At 37.4% G+C, this 18,214-nt stretch overlaps 2 protein-coding genes and 2 long non-coding RNA genes across 4 annotated transcripts; 2 read left to right on the plus strand and 2 right to left on the minus strand.

Moving 5' to 3' along the window:
• Positions 1–8,244: 8,244 nt before the first annotated feature.
• On the minus strand, positions 8,245–10,884 carry LOC149962101 (uncharacterized). The gene is made up of 2 exons (XR_016478092.1): positions 10,448–10,884; positions 8,245–9,300 (listed from the first exon to the last, which is right to left on the minus strand). It is a non-coding gene; the product is annotated as an uncharacterized LOC149962101 (long non-coding RNA).
• Positions 10,885–11,072: 188 nt separating this feature from the next.
• On the plus strand, positions 11,073–11,580 carry LOC149962102 (uncharacterized). Its single transcript, XR_016478093.1, has 3 exons — positions 11,073–11,179; positions 11,254–11,365; positions 11,437–11,580. It is a non-coding gene; the product is annotated as an uncharacterized LOC149962102 (long non-coding RNA).
• Positions 11,581–13,601: 2,021 nt separating this feature from the next.
• Positions 13,602–17,122, plus strand: LOC149962103 (dnaJ homolog subfamily C member 2). The gene is made up of 11 exons (XM_090178391.1): positions 13,602–13,856; positions 13,918–14,187; positions 14,245–14,343; positions 14,407–14,632; positions 14,699–14,764; positions 14,825–14,916; positions 14,979–15,579; positions 15,646–15,746; positions 16,555–16,668; positions 16,730–16,896; positions 17,004–17,122. The coding sequence occupies exons 1-11, from the start codon at positions 13,727–13,729 to the stop codon at positions 17,070–17,072; spliced, it is 1,935 nt and encodes a 644-aa protein (XP_090034517.1). The 5' UTR covers positions 13,602–13,726; the 3' UTR covers positions 17,073–17,122.
• LOC149962104 (mitochondrial intermembrane space import and assembly protein 40-B) lies at positions 17,102–17,913 on the minus strand. Its single transcript, XM_090178403.1, has 2 exons — positions 17,712–17,913; positions 17,102–17,614 (listed from the first exon to the last, which is right to left on the minus strand). Exons 1-2 carry the CDS (start codon positions 17,731–17,733, stop codon positions 17,229–17,231), a joined length of 408 nt encoding a protein of 135 aa, XP_090034529.1. The 5' UTR covers positions 17,734–17,913; the 3' UTR covers positions 17,102–17,228.
• Between the last annotated feature and the right edge of the window lie 301 nt (positions 17,914–18,214).

Consider the following 18,214-nt stretch of genomic DNA (forward strand, 5'->3'; position numbering starts at 1 on the left):
GAAGAGGGACCCCTAGAGAGATAATCCTTTTCTTAGTTCCTTGGACCATGGGCCAAATAATGATAAATCCAGGCGATCCAGGACATGACTCTGGTACCTTCACACGTACTAAATCGGTCGTCCACCAAAAGTAACAGGCGGCTATTTTAGTAGGCGGGGAAAAGGAGCAAATAAAAGAAAAATTCGGAGCAAAATAAAGCAGAAATTTTCGGTTTCCCGAACGCCATCTAGTGTTGACTAAGTCGGAATTCGGAAATAAGTGGCGGTTGTTATTCAAAAATCCTGCCATATTGGCCTCTCAGTTTTAGATTAATTTTAACTATTATAGGAAAGTATTATATAATTATATATATTATACTAATTATGAACTTAGTACGTATAAAAATAAGTACTTACATTTATAACCACACTATATATGATAACTGTGAATAAATATTCCAGGATATTTACTACGACGACCACGTGTATAGAGTAATGGCAGTGCTACGTCACACGACGTCACCCATGCTTTTTCCTACTCATAAAAAATTCGCGCCCACAATGGCGGCCATGGCCAAAGCTACAGAGTGCTAGTACTCTATTATTTTTGAAAACTTCCCCTAAAAAATATGCCCCCAAAATGACGTAGGTCCGCGATCGCTGGTTTTTTCCAATAGGGGGCAATAGTGGTCGGGTGTTAGCGCTATTGGACGGGTTTTTCGCATAGAGTCATGTCTAGGATTTATCATTATTTGGCTCATGCTTGGACCGAACAAAGAGCAACTCTTCCCTCGTCTAAATTCATTTCGAGGAATTTTTAAAACTAGCTTATCACCTATAGAGTAAGAATGCTTCCGCAAATGCGAGATTGATACCTACATTTCGTCTACTGTATATAAAACATATTTGAAATCCTCCGTATTGATTTTATTTTATAAAAATTTAAAAAATAGAATTGCGCTTTCAATGGAGTAAATAAGGCTTACTTTGGTAAAATAATAATACATTTTATTGAAAAATAACACTTTACACTTGTTTACAAAATAACTTTTATAGACACTCGCTACAATGTAGCGAGTGTCTATAAAAGTTATTTTCTACATGGCCCCGAAACTGGGTCTGGTAAGTGAATGACAACACAATAAAATAGTACTCCAATCAAGAAATAAAAATTTAATTTTAAAAAAATAAGAAAATATACCTCAAAACAACAATTACCAATAATAAAATATTTCATTGAAAAACAAATTCAAAAATATTCCCTAGGAAAGCTCAATATCCTAAGAAAGTTCATCAGAAATATAAATTGAATTTCATAAAAATACAAAGTAAAAATCAAAATGTTATAGAAATACGAATAAAAAATTAAGACAAATCCAAAAACCCTAAAACAACATTAGAACGTAAATTACTTATTTAATCAATCTACTAAAACTATAAAAACAAAACTACCTGTTTCAAATGAAGTAAGCTATAACCATGGAGAAGAGACTGTCCCCCCTCTTTTAGCTATGAACTAGAGACTAGTCGGGCCCCCGATTGAGTCGGGCTTTTTATGCCCGACCCGGCCCGAGCCCGCTTCGAGCTGGGTCGGGCAGAAATACATTTTAATTTTTACGGGTCGGGCCGGGTTTTTTTTATTTTAAAATTAAATGGACCGGGTCGGGCCGGACCAATTTTCAAAAGGGCCGGGCTTTTAAAAAAGGCCCGGCCCGACCCGACCCGACTGCGTAGGGCGTGTGAATGTTTCGGCCCTTCGGGTGTTGTAGGAAGATAGATAGAGGAAGAGAGAGGGGGTGGGAGAGAGATAGATGTAATGAGTTCTGCGAGTAGCGCGACTACCGTCTATTGACTATCATTTCAAGGTCGTCTCAGTCATCCGATTCGCCTAAACTTCTCTTACGTTTAGTTTTGGTTATACTTTCGATTTCACGGCGTTAAATTGCGAATTTGCAAGTCGCGTGTCTCGGCGTACTTGGAAAAAATAGAGCTAAAAGAATTCTAGATATTCCCGCGTCAGAAACGAGTGACGAACGTGTATTTTCCAGCACGGGACTGACACTTGGTCCTCGAAGAACGAATTTAGAAGGTTCAACTCTTTCGCAACTAACTTTTCTTCACAAAAATTGTTTAAATAAATAAATGCCTCTTGTTATATTTTGTATTGCATATCTACATCTACACTACATAAATAAAATTTTAAAAAAAGCTTCATGCTATGGGTTGCGGCGGTTTATTTTTTTTTTTTATTTGAACAATAAACATTTGTGAAGCCGTTGCCGACTTATATACAGACTTCGGATTAGATACAAAAGTAATGTGATTACCACAATGAGATCATATGATTGAGGAAAAAAAAAGGAATATAAAAAAAAATATTTACAGACAATGCCCGATAGGGACTAGAGTGTAACAGAAAAAAGGGGGGGTTCTTCGGGTCTCATCGGGTTTCCTGGTCGGGTCGGTTTTCGGGTCCTGTCGGGATTCCGGGCCGGGCAAAATCGATTTTTAAATTTATCGGGTCAGGTCGGGCAAAATTTAATTTTAAAAATTTCGGGTCGGGTCAGGTCGGGTCGGGCAAAATTTTATTTTAATTATTTCGGGTCGGGTCGGGCCGGAAAAAAGTGGGCCCGACTCGTCTCTACTATGAACAGTACTGAGAAACCTTAGACAGAATTTGTCCTCAAAAAGGGGGCCTACATCTTCATCCCTCCCCAGTTTTTCAGTAGAAAAAGCCGAACCCATATAAACAACAAAGATGGCTGCGGTTTAAAACTAAACGGTTTCGTATCGTTGTCTTTACGTTACAAAACTACTAAAGGTTTTACTATAAAAATAGTAAATTTTAAAACAAAAAATGGATAGTAATGTTAGGAAAGGGAAAAAGAAAAAATGCGTATGGTAGTTGTAGGAGCGATTCCCGGTACATTAAGAACAACGATATCAAGTTTATACCATTTCCGAAACCGAGCAAAAAATTGGGAAAACAAGAGAAATGCCTCAAGTGGATTGAACGTAGTGGTAGATTGGATAAATTTTACGTTATTTATTATTACCTATTTCATCCATTATATCAGGTACATTTAAATTATCACAGACTTTTGACTAGGACGGTAATATAAAGAAACCTAAGCCTTGGAACGCACATGGAAATTGAGGCAAGGATGTACTTTCTACATCCATGATTAGGGGTACGACGTCAAAGATTGTTTACATGGCCTCGGGATGCGCGGGAGACCAAAAAGCGTTGCGCAGAACTGAGGTACATTTTTGTCTAGAGGGGGGACCGCTAATTTGTATAGCTCCGTGCTATCTACCTTCCAGAGCTAGAGCTAAGTGACGTAGACAAAACATTATCACATGACCTCCCGTATTTAATAGAAACACCTATTGTTTTAATAAATAATTTCATAAAAATTTTATTGAAAAAATAATCGTTAAAGATATTATGCGGTTTTTTAACCCTATATTTACCGTTATGTTTAGAGAACAGATAGTTGTTTTAATAAATAATTTCATAAAAATTTTATTGAAAAAATAATCGTTAAAGATATTATGCGGTTTTTTAACCCAATATTTACCGTTATGTTTAGAGAACAGATAGTTGTTTTTATAAATAATTTCATTTTATTGGTAATTATGTCACTTTTGACCTTTAACAGACAAAAGTACAGGGATTGTCACACTTTTGGTAATTATGTCACTTTTGACTTTTCACCTTTAACAGACAAAAGTACAGGGATTGTCACTTTTGCTAATAGAAATATTTAAAGTCGATAGATGGCAGTGCGTTTATTGAAACTCGCTTTTTATATTTCAATAACACCACCAATAATTTAACTTATTTTTTGACTCCATTGAGCAGTTCAAAAATTTGCACGTTCCGGGAAAACTTAGACAACGCCGGCCATCGTCTGCTACTAATGTTGCTCTAAACTTTATAAACAACAAATATCAACTGTCAGTGGGGAACAAAGGGAAATTACTACCGGTCGCCAGCCAAACAGGGGCCGATATACCCCCCCCCCCTTCTTAATTTCTAGGTGCTCTAGCCTCCTACTGAGAGTTAAAGGAAACCACCGGGTTTTGGATGTAGCAGAAGAAAATAGGGGGAAGTACGCTTCTAGTCAGCTTTGGAAAGGCGTCACTTTTCACGAATTTTCGCGCCAAAACGGTTTGGCGGGAAATCGCGGATGAATACATCGTTTAAAAAGTCATTTTTCTTAAATTGAACAATTGTAACATATTGCCCTTCTCATTCTCTGCTATTTGAGTTAAGGCGTATTTGCTTTCGTCGATTATAGCCGTGTTGAATCAAAACAAAAGTAGAACTACTTTTTCAGTTTGGTTTATTATGCGTAAAAAGGCGTTTTCGTGGGTCACACGACGACTTCTACGGCTCAAAGCTACAGATACGTACTTCCCCTATTTTCTTCTGGATGTAGTTGTTTCCGAACTAGGCTGTAAACATCAAAAATTACAAATAAATCACGATCTGTCAAAAATTACATCGCGTGTAACCACAATACACTCGAAGTTATGGCATATACAGTACACTCTATTCGTGATCATTGCTCCACTAGTTTGACAATATTTTACTGCTAGCGTGGTGAACCGTTACACTTCGTCCGAACGAATGGATAATTACGATTAAAACGTTTGTTTCGTCCGTGTTTACTTTACAAGCTCGCCAACGGTGAATTATCTGATTTAAAAATATATAAAAGATAGCTAAGCCGAATATGTCTGATAAGATCTGTTTAATAAAAAAAAAATAATAATTGAAATTAATATTTTACATAAAACATCAGACTAAGACGATCGAATTATTTGACTATGTTTTAATTGTCAGGAAGGAGGTTCGTTTTACCCGATAATTAAATAGTAAAAGTTCTCCAATTTGTTTAATTCCAACACAACAATAGTTTATTTTTCACGGTTTTTGAATAAGGAAGTTGTAGAGCATACGCGAAAACCTTTAATGGAATTGGTCTGGTGGAAATCGGGCATTTCGTCCCTGAAATAATTGGTCATGAAAAACAAACAGCGTACGCTGGTACTACCTAGCGTTTTAAACCTAACGCTTCTAAAGTCGTGAAAAATTTCATGAGCGTACATACTGAATATTTTAAATTTCTAAAAAGTATAGATTTTAAGAAAAATTCCTGGGCCGATAAAAGAAGACCAATTAAAATTAAACGACCCTCTTAGTTTTAAAGTTTTTGTCATGGAGAAATTGTAGGAGTAAAAGTTAAATGGAGGACACACACGGATTATTATTTATCAAGATAAAAACTGTCTTGAGTTTTCGACCCGCGGGGCTTTTTTTTTTTTATTCGATTGTAACGTGTGGGACAATTCAGTCCTCTCGTCCATCTGATTAATCAGGGCGAGATATGTGTAACGGCCACGCCAACGGGGGGATACGTGGGGACAGGGGTGGGGACACCCGTGGCGGAAGTATTCCGACCACCCGTTGGGGGATTGGTGGTCGTCCTCACACGGCCTTCCACAAACTCTGCCTCCCGGACGCCTGGGATTACAGGAGTGAGCCACTACTCCCGGCCCCGCGGGGCTTTGTCTAACTTACTCGAACGAAACCAATTTTCTTATATATATATCGTATCGTAAAAAATCTACAAATTTATCAATCGTTAAAAAAATGTATTTTTATTTTTAACAATTGATAACTTTGTAGGTTTTTTACGGAACGATATATATAAGAAAATTGGTTTCTTTCAGTTTAGTTTGACAAAGACCTGCGGGTCGAGAGCTCAAGACAGTTATTACCTTGAGAAATAGTAATCCATGTGTCCTCCGTTATAATATTATTCCTGTAATTTCTCCATTGATCCTTTAAATGATTCATATCTAAGAGGGACAATAATTTGGTTTTAAATAGGCAGACGAAAATTTTCAGGTCTCAAATTTACCTACCTAGCTGCACGGCCAATCACGCGATTAAAATTCAACCCAAGGTGGGGTAGTTTTCAACCCAAAATCAAGTTGAATTTTTAACCTTTAATGGGTTGAGTCTAAACAACCCAAATTTTTGGGCTGGGTAAATACGGACCCAGGTTTTGGGCTAAATATTAACCCATTTTGGGTTGAAAACAACCCAACCTTTTTAAGAGTGTAGTAGATCGATACGAAAGTATTATCCTAGTAGTCTATAAATTATTTTGCAGTTGGGGGAGCAACGGCATACGTTTTGGGGGGCCTTTTCAAACATTTGGGGGGGGGGCAATGAATTTGGAGGGGCCATGGCCTCCCCAAAAAGGGTCTGACGACGCCACTGGCAGTAGGACCAAGAGCCTTCCAAAACTCGTTAGGGACATCATCTGGGCCGACGGCTTTTTCCGGCTTAAGAGCTCAGGGTTAAAAGTTTTAAATACCTTGGTATTGTAATAGACGAAGAACTGACATGGCGAGAACATATAGAGACTCTAATCTCAAAATCAAACCAGCGGCTGGGGATTCTTAGACCTTTATATAGAAGCCTGGAGACAAAAATCATCAATCTACTCTATAATTCGCTAATTCTACCACTCTTTAACTATGGAGATATGTTTTACAACTCTGCAAACTTAATGCTCCTAAATAAACTTCAAATTGCTCACAATAATGGCTCAAGATTTGTTGCTAAAAGGGATATGTTTGCCTCAGCAACAAATACTCGTCAAGAATTAAATTGGTTGACTCTCAATCAACACTACATATTGAACCTCTGTGTTATGATGTATAAAATTTTCAATTCAGCCTGCCCGACCTATTTAACAGAATTCTTTAGTAAGCCAAGAGACATTCACACTAAATCAACAAGAGCTAGTGCCCTGAACTTCTTTGTTGAAGACTTACAGACTTCCTTACGACACAAGAGTGCAAAATGCCGCGGAATAAATACTTGGAATAATCTGCCAACTGTTATAAAGAAATTAAAACCCCTAAGTGAATTTAAACACCATTTGCGTCTACATATTTTAAAAGACAAATGATTTCTATTTAAATTAACTCTTAATTAACTATAGAAACTATTTTATACTTTATGTTACGGGCCTCCTTGTAAATCAGGCATGTCCTGAAGGTGAAACCCAATAAAAGCATTATTATTATTATTATCACCGTGGCATGGGTCAAAATTTATAGCCCGGTGTACCGGTAAGATTTAAACCACACCACCGGAGGTCTATCATCATAATGCCCTACGCCAGCGTCCAAAAGCCCGGACAGGTGACAAAAACCAACATGGGTAGTAGAACCATAGATATAGGAAACGTATATAAAGGTCTAGATAAAATATTTCAAAGAGAGTGAATACGGAGGTGAAAATAATACCGATAATAAGCCTTAACCCACGACCGAAACGCCATCGTCAGCTAGAGGTAGGGCCAATTTACGGCGCTTAGACGTGTCTTACTTGCTCGGAGTTAGAGAGCTGCAGAGTAGCGAAAATACCACACCGTTTCCGCTCCGTTTTGTTTCCCGTTATGGTACATATATCCGTTTCCGGTCCGCTTTGTTTCTCGTCCGTTGTTTCCGTCCGTTTCCGGTCCGTTTAGTTTCTCGCCTATTATTTCCGTCCGTTTCCGGTCCGCTTTGTTTATCGTCCGTTATTTCCGTCCGTTTCCGCTCCGGTTTATTTCTAGCCCAATATCTCCGTCCGTTTCCGCTCCGGTTTATTTCTAGCCCAATATTTCCGTCCGTTTCCGCTACGGTTGATTTCAAGCCCATTTTTTCCGTCCGTTTCCGCACCGTTTTGTTTGTCGCCTATCATTTCGGTCCGTTTCCGCTCCGTTTCATTTATCGTCAATATTTTCCGTCCGTTTCCTTCTCCGATATTATTTCCGTTCGTGTTCCGCTCCGTTTCATTAATCGTCTATAAAGCCCCATTTTCATGCTCGCTGGTAGCGGGTAACACTTTATCACTTTCCGCGTCGATCTGTTTCAAACAGATATTTTAGCTTTATTTTAACGCTTGCGAGTGGCGGAAGCAAATTTTGACGAGTTTTATCCAGTACCAGCGAGCATGAAACTGAGACTTATTACTTAATGCTCAGTTTCCGCTCCCGTTTAATATTTTGCTTTCCCTCAGTATACACTCTTTTTAGAAACGTTTACTGGGCGCCGCCATTATCGTACAGACAACCAACGAGCCAGCCCTCTACCGCAGAAATTTCATCCCCCAAAACCGGTTTTCTCATCACCCTCTCCGTAGACTGTAAGGTAATGGCGGTCGATTGGGAAAGCGCGTTTAAGAGTCTATAGTCTTGAAAAATGAGGAAAAATTATTTTATTTACCTGAATACAGAAATTTACAGAAACAATTATTATTTATATTGAATTGAATGTAAAACTAAAACTTTACCGCAAGCTGGGTCACCCGCCAATTTATTCCCCCTTTTCGCTAAACGGCCTTTGTACCTTTTGCGATTCTTCGCATTGATGTACGCAACGTTGTCGTAGAGAAAAAGGCTTCAGTTGCAGTTATGTTTCCCACGAGCCGGTGAAGAAGGGGGATTATGATCTCACTGTCTGGAAAAGTGGGAGACCCAATCAGCAGCCAAGAGAGAATTGAAAAAGTGTCCATGCTTCAATATATGACGTTTTTTTTCGGAATTTTTCTCCGATCCCGTTCTATTACAAAGGTTTTGGAAAATTCTACTCCGATCCCGTTCCGCTAAAATGATTTTTTGGAAATTTGCTCCGATCCCGTTCCGTTACAAAGATTTTTCGGAAATTTGCTCCGATCCCGTTCCATTACAAAGATTTTTTGGAATTTTGCTCCGATCCCGTTCCGTTACAAAGATTTTTCGGAAATTTGTTCCGATCCCGTTCCGTTACAACGATTTTTCGGATTTTTGCTCCGATTCCGTTCCGATACAACAAATTTTCGGAAATTTGCTCCGATTCCATTCCGTTCCTCTACTTTCTTATAAATTAGCTCCGATTCCGTTCCAGCGCCGCGGAACGGAACGGAGTCCGCGGAAACGGAATAATTTCCGCTCCGTTGCAGCTCTCTACTCGAAGTGTTGTACATTGACGTAGTTCCATCTCTGGTTGGATTCATCGGCGTAAAAACTCCTGAAATGAGAGAGAGAAAAGGCGGGAAAATTCCGAGGGGCTGATCACTCCGCGTAGTCGGTGTACAGAGCCGTACCTTTGACTGTACTAATGGGACTACGCGTAATCTTTGAAGTGGTAATCTAAGCGTAATCCGGTGTACAGACTTTCGAAGAGTGGTTAGCCCCTCGGAAAATTCTTGAAAAGTGTCGTCTCTCAAAAATGTCAATGATGCCCACTTCCGTTATTATTTTACTCCTGCTAATATATAAGTTCATTTTGGCTGCGTTCAGTAACTCATAAAAGGTCATCGCTGCACCTAGGAATCATGCGTGTAGGGGGGGGGGGTGAGAGAGAGCCTATTACCAGGAATATCATTTCGCCGGTCAAAATGCATAATCCCGAGATAACAACAAACTCCTGGCTTCTTATTGGCTTAAATGATTACTTAAAGGGGCTGGAAAGTGGGGTTTTGAAAAACGTCATCCGTGACGTCATTAACGAAATTTGGCGCGTAGAACTACTTTTTCTTAAGTTCGCGAAGACGTAAACAGGCACCGCTGTGTTAAGATTTTTGTATGACGAAATCCAGCGTGGTCTTATAGGGTTATAGCTGAGCTCGTAGGAAGTTTTCAAATTTCATTAATCTTTATTGAGATTTAGTTTAGTGAACAACAAATGTTTAACGAAAAATTCATTTGAGTGATAAGGTCTTTTGGTAGTAGTGTGTTCGTAATTTTTTAAATTATTATTTACGAGTTTCATCGAATTTTGTAAAAAAACGCTAGATGAATCGAAGCCAATTTCTTAGGGCCTTGGTTTTACTGGAGCATTTTGATAAACCTTAGTACTACACCACAGTTTTTGCCTTTTCCCACTTATCTAATTCGCCAACAAGAGATATTTTCGTATCATCACGTTTCCGTTTTTTAATTGAATTAAACTCTTTCATTAACATCATTATAATTAAATAAATATTAAAATACTAGAACCAAAACCACGTCCACGAAGGCCCGAATATCTTAGTTCGCGTATGAATACCTGTCACTATAGTCTCTCGGGTCGCTCCTCACTATTTTCAAAACATCTCCGTCAGAGCCAAATTCCTCAAGCGGGGAAAAAAGGAAATAAAGCAGGGTCCGGATTTTTTTGGAGATACCACGTCACTAGACGATTTCAAAACCCCACTTTCCAGTCCCTTTAAAGCGCAGAAAGGCACAGCCCATCCTATGCCGGGAGTAGTGGCTCACTCCTGTAATCCCAGGCGTCCGGGAGGCAGTGTTTGTGGAAGGCCGTGTGAGGACGACTACCAATCCCCCAACGGGTGGTCGGGATACTTCCGCCACGGGTGTCCCCACCCCTGTCCCCACGTATCCTCCCGCTGGCGTGGCCGTTACACATATCTCACCCTGATTAATCAGTTATTGTGTGTGTGCTGGTGTCTAAGGCCTCGTGTCGACACCGCTATTTGTGTATCTCAAAAAAAAAAAAACAACAGCCCATCCTATTCTTAGTGGACATGAATACATTCATGAATGGCGAAAATGTCAAGAGTGTTACTGTAAAAGAAATTAAAGGACTGCGGGAGAAGGGTAAAACCATAGAAATCTCATAGGTAACTAGAATGCTGCCGCCATAGACATAATAAAGAAATAGACACCTTACGCGGAGTTTGATTTGCCAAAAATATACGAGAGCGATAACTAGCAGACAACCGGTATTTGTTCCGTATTCCTGTGGTACCACGTTTAAGCGACGCCTGTCGATTAGGCGAGAAAATACAAAATCATCATGTGATACGTCACACATGTTCGTGTTTGTAATCTTTTAGGTACTCTGACGTGATTCGCGAATATTTTGGCTGTGATAATTTAAAATAAGGTAAATTTTTATTATAATTTTTAAATAAGTCAATTAATTCTTTCAAAACCCAAATAAAAAGCAGCAGATTATCTTATAATTAAAAACAAAAAATTCTATTTGCGAAATGATATTTTGTCAAAGGCTTAAGTAACTATCCGGTTTGTTGTGGAACTTGTGGTTATGGGAATATTCTGAGATTCTAAATTGTAAACAAAAGTAAATGGAATTTTGATGAAAAGGATGATTCTACCTTGAATTAAGAATGATTCTACTAAAGGTATGTAGCTATTGTTCTTGAAATAAAATTAGCTTTGACAATTTAAGTCTGATGGCTTGACCCTTCATTTCTAGATTTTTGTCCTTCTCTAATTTGTGAAGTCTGAGCTTGCAATATAAATTAATAACTTTCTTAATGATGATGTTCGATTCCAACTTCAGGATCAAACATGTTCATGGTGATCTGGTAAGATGTCCATGCCAACAATATTTCATAATACAGCAAGTTCTAGTTCTTAGACTACATTTCTTTTATAGATAGAGGAATATCTCTTCATAACAACTAAACAAGGAGATCTTACTCAAATTATAATAACATAATTAAACCTACACGAAATGATCCTTGGTCAAAATTTAAAGGTGAGAAGTTAGCATCACCGGTTTTTTCTATTTCACTTTCAACTGGATGTAATTTCTTTAAATTAAATAAAAAAATTATTTTGACTATTTTTACTTGTTTTAATTCTATGGAAACCAAACCAGAGTTGGAATGGCTTTTGGTGTGACCCACCTTTTGTCATTTACAATTTGTATATCCCGTTTTAAAAAGTGATCATTACAAATTAAATCATGATTTGAATGTGTCGCGATTTACAGCAATTGTCCATTGAGAAAGTATTGTAGGTTTCGTTATAAAAAGATTTTAAATAAGAATGAATATTCATCGAAATAATATGATAATTTAATCCTACTTATGGAATGAAACCTTTTCCGGTATTGTTTTACTTGTTATTGCAATGCGTAAAAACACTAAAATTAACCTTTTTTTACCAAATAAAAACCAGATTTTTAGTAGAAAACACTTTTTCTATAACTTTTTAATAAAAAAAATCACCAAAACAAATTATGAAACATGTTAGCTAACATAAAAGTACTACCCGTTTATCAAATTCACCCCTAAAGTTTTTGCGTCTGATTTTAAACCGGATAAATATTCCTAAGCGCTAGGTACTACATGGCCTAGGCCAAGCGCTCACTACTCCTCGTAACGTCTCTGTCATGGCTTCCACGAGCCTTTGCTTCGTAACGGAGACAATTCCTTGTGGAAGGCAGGACGGATATGAAACAGAGAGCCAGTGGGCGCCTAGTCCAAAGCGCCACTTAAGTTTAGTGGCGCTTTATAAGTAGGAATAAACTATCATATTATTTCAATGAATATTCATTCTTATTTAAAAATCTTTTTATAACTATAGGCAGGTTCGAACATCATCATTCAGAAAATTATTAATTTATATTGCAAGCTCAGATTCCACAAATTAGCGAAGGACAAAAATCTAGAAATGAAGGGTCAAGCCATCAGACTTAAATTGTCAAAGCTAATTTTTTTTCAAGGACAATAGCTACATACCTTTAGTAGAATCATCCTTTTCATCGAAATTCCATTTACTTTTGTTTACAATTTAGAATCTCAGAATATTCCCATAACAAACCATAACCACAAGTTCCACAACAAACCGGATAGTTACTTAAGCCTTTGACAAAATATCATTTCGCAAATATAATTTTTTGTTTTTAATTATAAGATCATCTGCTGCTTTTTATTTGGGTTTTGAAAGAATTAATTGACTTATTTAAAAATTATAAAAAAAATTTACCTTATTTTAAATTCTCACAGCCAAAATATTCGCGAATCACGTAAGAGTACCTAAAAGATTACAAACACGAACATGTGTGACGTGTCACGTGATGATTTTGTATTTTCTCGCCTAATCGACAGGCGTCGCTTAAACGTGGTACCACAGGAATACGGAACAAATACTGGTTGTCTGCTCGTTATCGCTCCCGTATTTAACCCCCGTAGAATCTTGGGTCTATTTCTTTATTATGTCTATGGCTGCCGCCTACGGCCGAGCTTGACGCAAGTTCGCCTTGAACCTTCAGCCAATGAGATCCTCCTTGGATCCGCTACTATAGCGGGAGATAGGTGACGTCATTCTCTCTGGTGACATTAAATTCTTGGCAGAACCACTCTTTGAGCTCTGATTGGCTGAGATCTGGCTATCGTCTGCCACGGCGTTTGGCCCATTTGCCAGTTACACGGCAGCATTCTAGTTACCTATGAGATTTCTATGGGTAAAACCTAGCCTTTTCAGCGTGTGATAGCTTTTACGTCATCAGACACGAAAATGAAAAGTCACCCATAGGCATAACAGCGACGCGTGAAAATTCCTTTACAAAGCGACTCCTTACTTTTCCTCCAAGATTAATTCCCCTTTCGGGTTTACTCGATTTTTAAATTCCATATCAAGACTACATGTTATTTATTAAGTTTTAAACTCATTAGTTATATTAATTTTGTAATATTTTAACTATTTCCTATGGTTTAACGTTTTGGAGTTCGAAATTTACGCCAAATTTATGTTTGCTCTTTTTAAACTTTCATTATATCATTTTTAGATGGCGCTAGGTGCGATAGGGTTTTTAATAATTAAAGAAGCTGTTCGCTTTTTGTTCTGATCTGTTTTGTCATAATTCTTTTATAGATTTTTTGGAGTAAATGTACAGCTTTTGCACATTAATTAGTGATATCAACGTAATATAAAGTAAAATGGCCGTTTTAGAAGATCCTAATCCGGGAGAAGTTATAGTTAATTTGGCCAATTTATCGGAAATCTCTTCCTTTTGTTTGCCCTCTGCTAAGCCTAATGACGAAAATGTGGTCTTCAAAAGCCTTAGTGGTAAATAATTGCTTTTTAATTAAATATCAGTTCCATTTTTTTTTTAACGTTTTTAATTCAGCTCCAGAAAAATACAAGGTAGAACCAGTTGGGCGTTGGTTTGAGGCGTACCAAATACGAAGACATTCGCGTCATACAAATTCCTGCCATTCGGTGGAGAGTTCCGATGATGAAGATGAAAGTTTTTCTACATTAGAAGAAGAAACGGAGGAAGAAGTAAACTATTTAAAAAGCCTCGATCCTAAGGACTGGAAATCTCAAGATCATTATGCTGTGTTCGGCCTTAAACATAAACGCTTTGAAGCTACTGAAGCAGAGTTGAAGAAAGCTTGTATGTTTGCACCTTGCTATTTTTAGTGATTATGCAGATTCTAAAATATTATTTTAGATCGTAGGAAAGTTTTACGTCATCACCCAGATAAAAGAAGAGGAGCGGGTGAAGTGGTTCGTGATTTAGATAGGGATTATTTTTCTTGTATTACTAAAGGTAATTAGTTTAATTTAGTAGATTCTAATTTAACTAGAAATAATTCAGTTTAAATCTTTTTAGGATATGAGATTTTGGGTAATCCAACAAAGAGAAGAGCATACGATAGTGTAGATCCTGAATTTAATGATGACATTCCTCCGAATAATACTCACTCAAAAGAAAACTTCTTCAAAGTTTTTACACCCATTTTTGAGATAAATTCTAGATGGTCTAGTAAGAAACCTGTTCCAAAATTAGGTGATGACAACTCTACAGTTGAAGATGTAGATTGCTTTTATCAATTCTGGTAAGAGAATTTTACTATAATTATTCATTTAGATGTAAGTTGTAATTATTTAATAAATTATTTAAGGTATGATTTTGATTCGTGGAGAGAGTTTTCATACTTGGATGAAGAAGAGAAAGAAAAAGGAGAAAAGTATGTCACTAAAAGCTTTGACTACTGAACTGCGTTTTTAAGCTTGGGTCGTACTTTTAGCCGGGAAGAAAGAAAATGGATAGAGAAACAAAACAAGGCGGCACGTCAAAAGCTGAAGAAAGAAGAAATGGCCAGAATTAGACAACTAACTGGTACAAACAAGCAGTTTCTCAAGTTATACGTGTAAATTTTAATTCCCAACATTTTTATTTAGACATAGCGTATTCGTGTGATCCTAGAATTCAAAGGTTCAAAGACGAAGAAAAACAACGAAAATTGGCTCAAAAGCAGGCTAAAATTGAAGCGGCCAAAGCAAAGTCGGAAGAGGAAGAAAAAAAACGACAAGAAGCGTTAGAATTAGAGCGTAAAGCCAAAGAGAAAGAAGAAATGGAAGCCAAAGCTCAACGCGATAAGGAACGCAAAGAAAAAGAAGCTCTCAAGAAACAACTCAAAAAAGAACGTAAAACATTGCAACAAATTTGCGAGAATGACAAATATTTTACAACAGTGGAAGATGTTAAAATAACGCGCTTGCAAGAAGTTGATCTCTTGTGCAAACTTCTGCCGTTGGAACGGTTGCAAAGGCTTAATAAAGTCTTGCAATCCGAAGTGGACTCAAATCGGGAGAAATCTTTCTTGTTGGAAGTGGATGCGGTAAACGCGCAGCTTCAAAAAGAAAAGGAGGAATTATCAGCTTCGCTACAGCGATCATCTTCAACACAATCTGAGCAAAACTCCCAAAAGAACTGGGTGCACGATGACATTCAGTTACTAGTCAAAGCTGTTAACGTTTTTCCAGCAGGAACTTCAAATAGGTTTGTGACGGATTGTTTTTGATTTTATAAAAGTTTCTCATGATTGAGTATTGGTCTAATTATTAGGTGGGAAGTTGTCGCAGCATTTATAAACCAACACAGTACATCTGGGACTACAAAAGTGGCGAAAGAGGCCTTGTCAAAAGCTAAAGATCTGCAAAAATTTGGTGATTTTATTCCCCCCTTTACGCTACTAGTTAGACACCCCAAAGCTGTATTTATACTTTGGGGTATTACTCTATAGTAGGGTTGTGTGAGTCCTGTTTTTTAAGTTTTGAGTCGAGTCCATAGTCTTGGGAATCTTAGAGTCCAATTTTGCAATACTCATTCGAGTCTTCGAGTCCGTAGGAAATAGATTTTAAATTTTTTAATTCTTTCGGGGCCAATTCAAGTCCTATTAGGAGCCCTAAATTTTATCCTAACCATTTAAAATCAGAAAAAATATTTTAACTAATTATTATGTACTTAACTAATTATTAAATTTATATGACTAATTTGAAATTTCCAATTGGTATTAAAATATTACAAAAATTTTCAAACTAAATTTTATTATCACTTTTATCATAAATTTATGGCTTTTGTGATAAATATTAACTACTAAATAAAAATTATTTGCGGAATATTTTTAAACCAAGTGAAAAAAGAATCAGCGGAAAATTATGGATTCGCCTGGGTATTTTTAATTTTATTTATAAACTCAAGTCCACTTCTAGTAATTTTTAAGCATTGGCAAAGGACCTGAATACCCGATAGAGTCCTAGAAAAACACTTTGAGAGACTCGAGTCCGAGAACCCGACTCCGACTCGAGACCAAGTACCCAACTCAGACATTATTCATAGGTTTCTTCTCCATGAGAATAAGGGTGTCACATTAAAGAGTGAATCTATATAGTTTTTACACAAGGCTCAAAAGCAAATGCACCATCTATTTAGGGTTTCATTCGTAAATTTGAAGTTTTTGTTTGTTTTTGTTAGATGCCAATTTGAAAGAAGAAGTCAATAAAAAAGCGTACGAGAAACTTGAAAAATCACAAAAACCAGTTCCTCCGATTGTAAAGGAAGAATCAACACCTACAGAACGTTTTGAGAGTAGGTTCACTAATGTTAGTTCTTATTTAACTTTTGTTCATTCTTTCTTTTTTTTAAATAGGCCCAGCTGAGCAACAGGGTCTCAACACATCTACGTGGACAGCTGAGGAACAAAAACTTCTTGAGCAGGCCTTAAAAACATATCCTGCAAGTGCTTCTGATCGTTGGGACAAAATTGCAGAATGTTTGCCAGGGCGTAGCAAAAAAGATTGCATGAAAAGATATAAGGTAATTAAATGAACAAACAATTTCATGGATGTTTACTATTGAATATTAGATTATGGTGTCATTTCTCTATAGTTTCAATTAATTTGAACTTTTTTCTTTCTCTTCAGGATTTAGTGGAATTAGTTAAAGCTAAAAAAGCAGCTCAAGCTGCTGCGGCAAAAGCAGCAAAAAAATGATGTAGGTCTTTCGTATTATTCTACAATAAACTTATTTACAATAACAAACATTTTAATCCATCATATATTTACATATCGTATCTAGAGTAGGGCTTACTTTCAAATGACTATGAAATGAATAAATTGAAAAAATTTCCTAAATTGGTCTTGATAAAATTAAGGTTTTGATTGTTCTTTATCATCTGATGTGTTTTTTACGAGTGACTCTTCATCTTCTATGCCTTCAGCAGGGTCAAATGGTTTTTCCTTATCGTTAGGGTATAATGAGGGGTATTTTGTCATGCAGTCCTGCATAGTATGAAAATTCTCGATACAATCGCTGCCTTTTGGTTCTACTTGACTGTAATGGAAGCAGGAAAAAGCTTCTCGGAACTCTACTCCGCATGGTCCCGAAGCCATACCCCCTAAACACGGACAATTCCAATTTATGTCTCCATTGGGAAGTATTAGCCCGCGTCCTTCGTCCGCGCTATCCTCTGTTAAGACAACTGTGCTAGGAATTTCATGATCTTCTTTAGTAGCGAAGATTATTTTATCTTTACCTAAATAAAATTCGAAATTTGTAAGATGGGAAGTAAACAAATAGGGGTTAAGTGCCTAGGCTTAAAGCCGGTTCTTACGTAATACCAAGCAAGTTACCTATTTGTTTGCAGTAGGACATTGAAAACGGGTATTTAGTGAAAATTAAATGACTGACGTAATTTTTAAATTAATTTATATCTATATGAGTATTTTAAATAAATAAAGTTTTAGTATTTTATTATGTAACCCTTCAATTTACTTTGCCTCACGTGGGCCGTGGCTTCGAAGAAGTAACAAATTGATAACCTCTGATTGGTTGATTCGTTCAACGCTTTTTTTTTTTTTTTTTTGTGACATCCACCCATCGGTGTCGACCCAAGGCCTTAGACACCAGCACACAATAACTGATTAATCAGGGCGAGATATGTGTAACGGCCACGCCAACGGGGGAATACGTGGGGACAGGGGTGGGGACACCCGTGGCGGAAGTATTCCGACCACCCGTTGGGGGATTGGTGGTCGTCCTCACACGGCCATCCACAAACTCTGCCTCCCGGACGCCTGGGATTACAGGAGTGAGCCACTACTCCCGGCTTCGTTCAACGCTTAGTTCAATTCCT

This window comes from Leiobunum rupestre, chromosome 1 (assembly GCF_980474605.1).
Source record: "Leiobunum rupestre chromosome 1, qqLeiRupe1.1.hap1, whole genome shotgun sequence".
Taxonomy (NCBI): Eukaryota; Metazoa; Arthropoda; class Arachnida; order Opiliones; family Sclerosomatidae; genus Leiobunum; species Leiobunum rupestre.

Coding starts and splice junctions, on each gene's coding strand:
- LOC149962104 (XM_090178403.1), bottom strand. CDS start 17,733: ATGTCCTACTGCAAACAAATAG. Junction 17,615..17,711: donor GTCCTACTGCAAACAAATAG/GTAACTTGCTTG, acceptor AATTTTATTTAG/GTAAAGATAAAATAATCTTC.
- LOC149962103 (XM_090178391.1), top strand. CDS start 13,727: ATGGCCGTTTTAGAAGATCCTAATCCGGGAGAAGTTATAGTTAATTTG. Junction 15,747..16,554: donor TAAAGATCTGCAAAAATTTG/GTGATTTTATTC, acceptor TGTTTTTGTTAG/ATGCCAATTTGAAAGAAGAA. Junction 16,669..16,729: donor ACCTACAGAACGTTTTGAGA/GTAGGTTCACTA, acceptor TTTTTTAAATAG/GCCCAGCTGAGCAACAGGGT.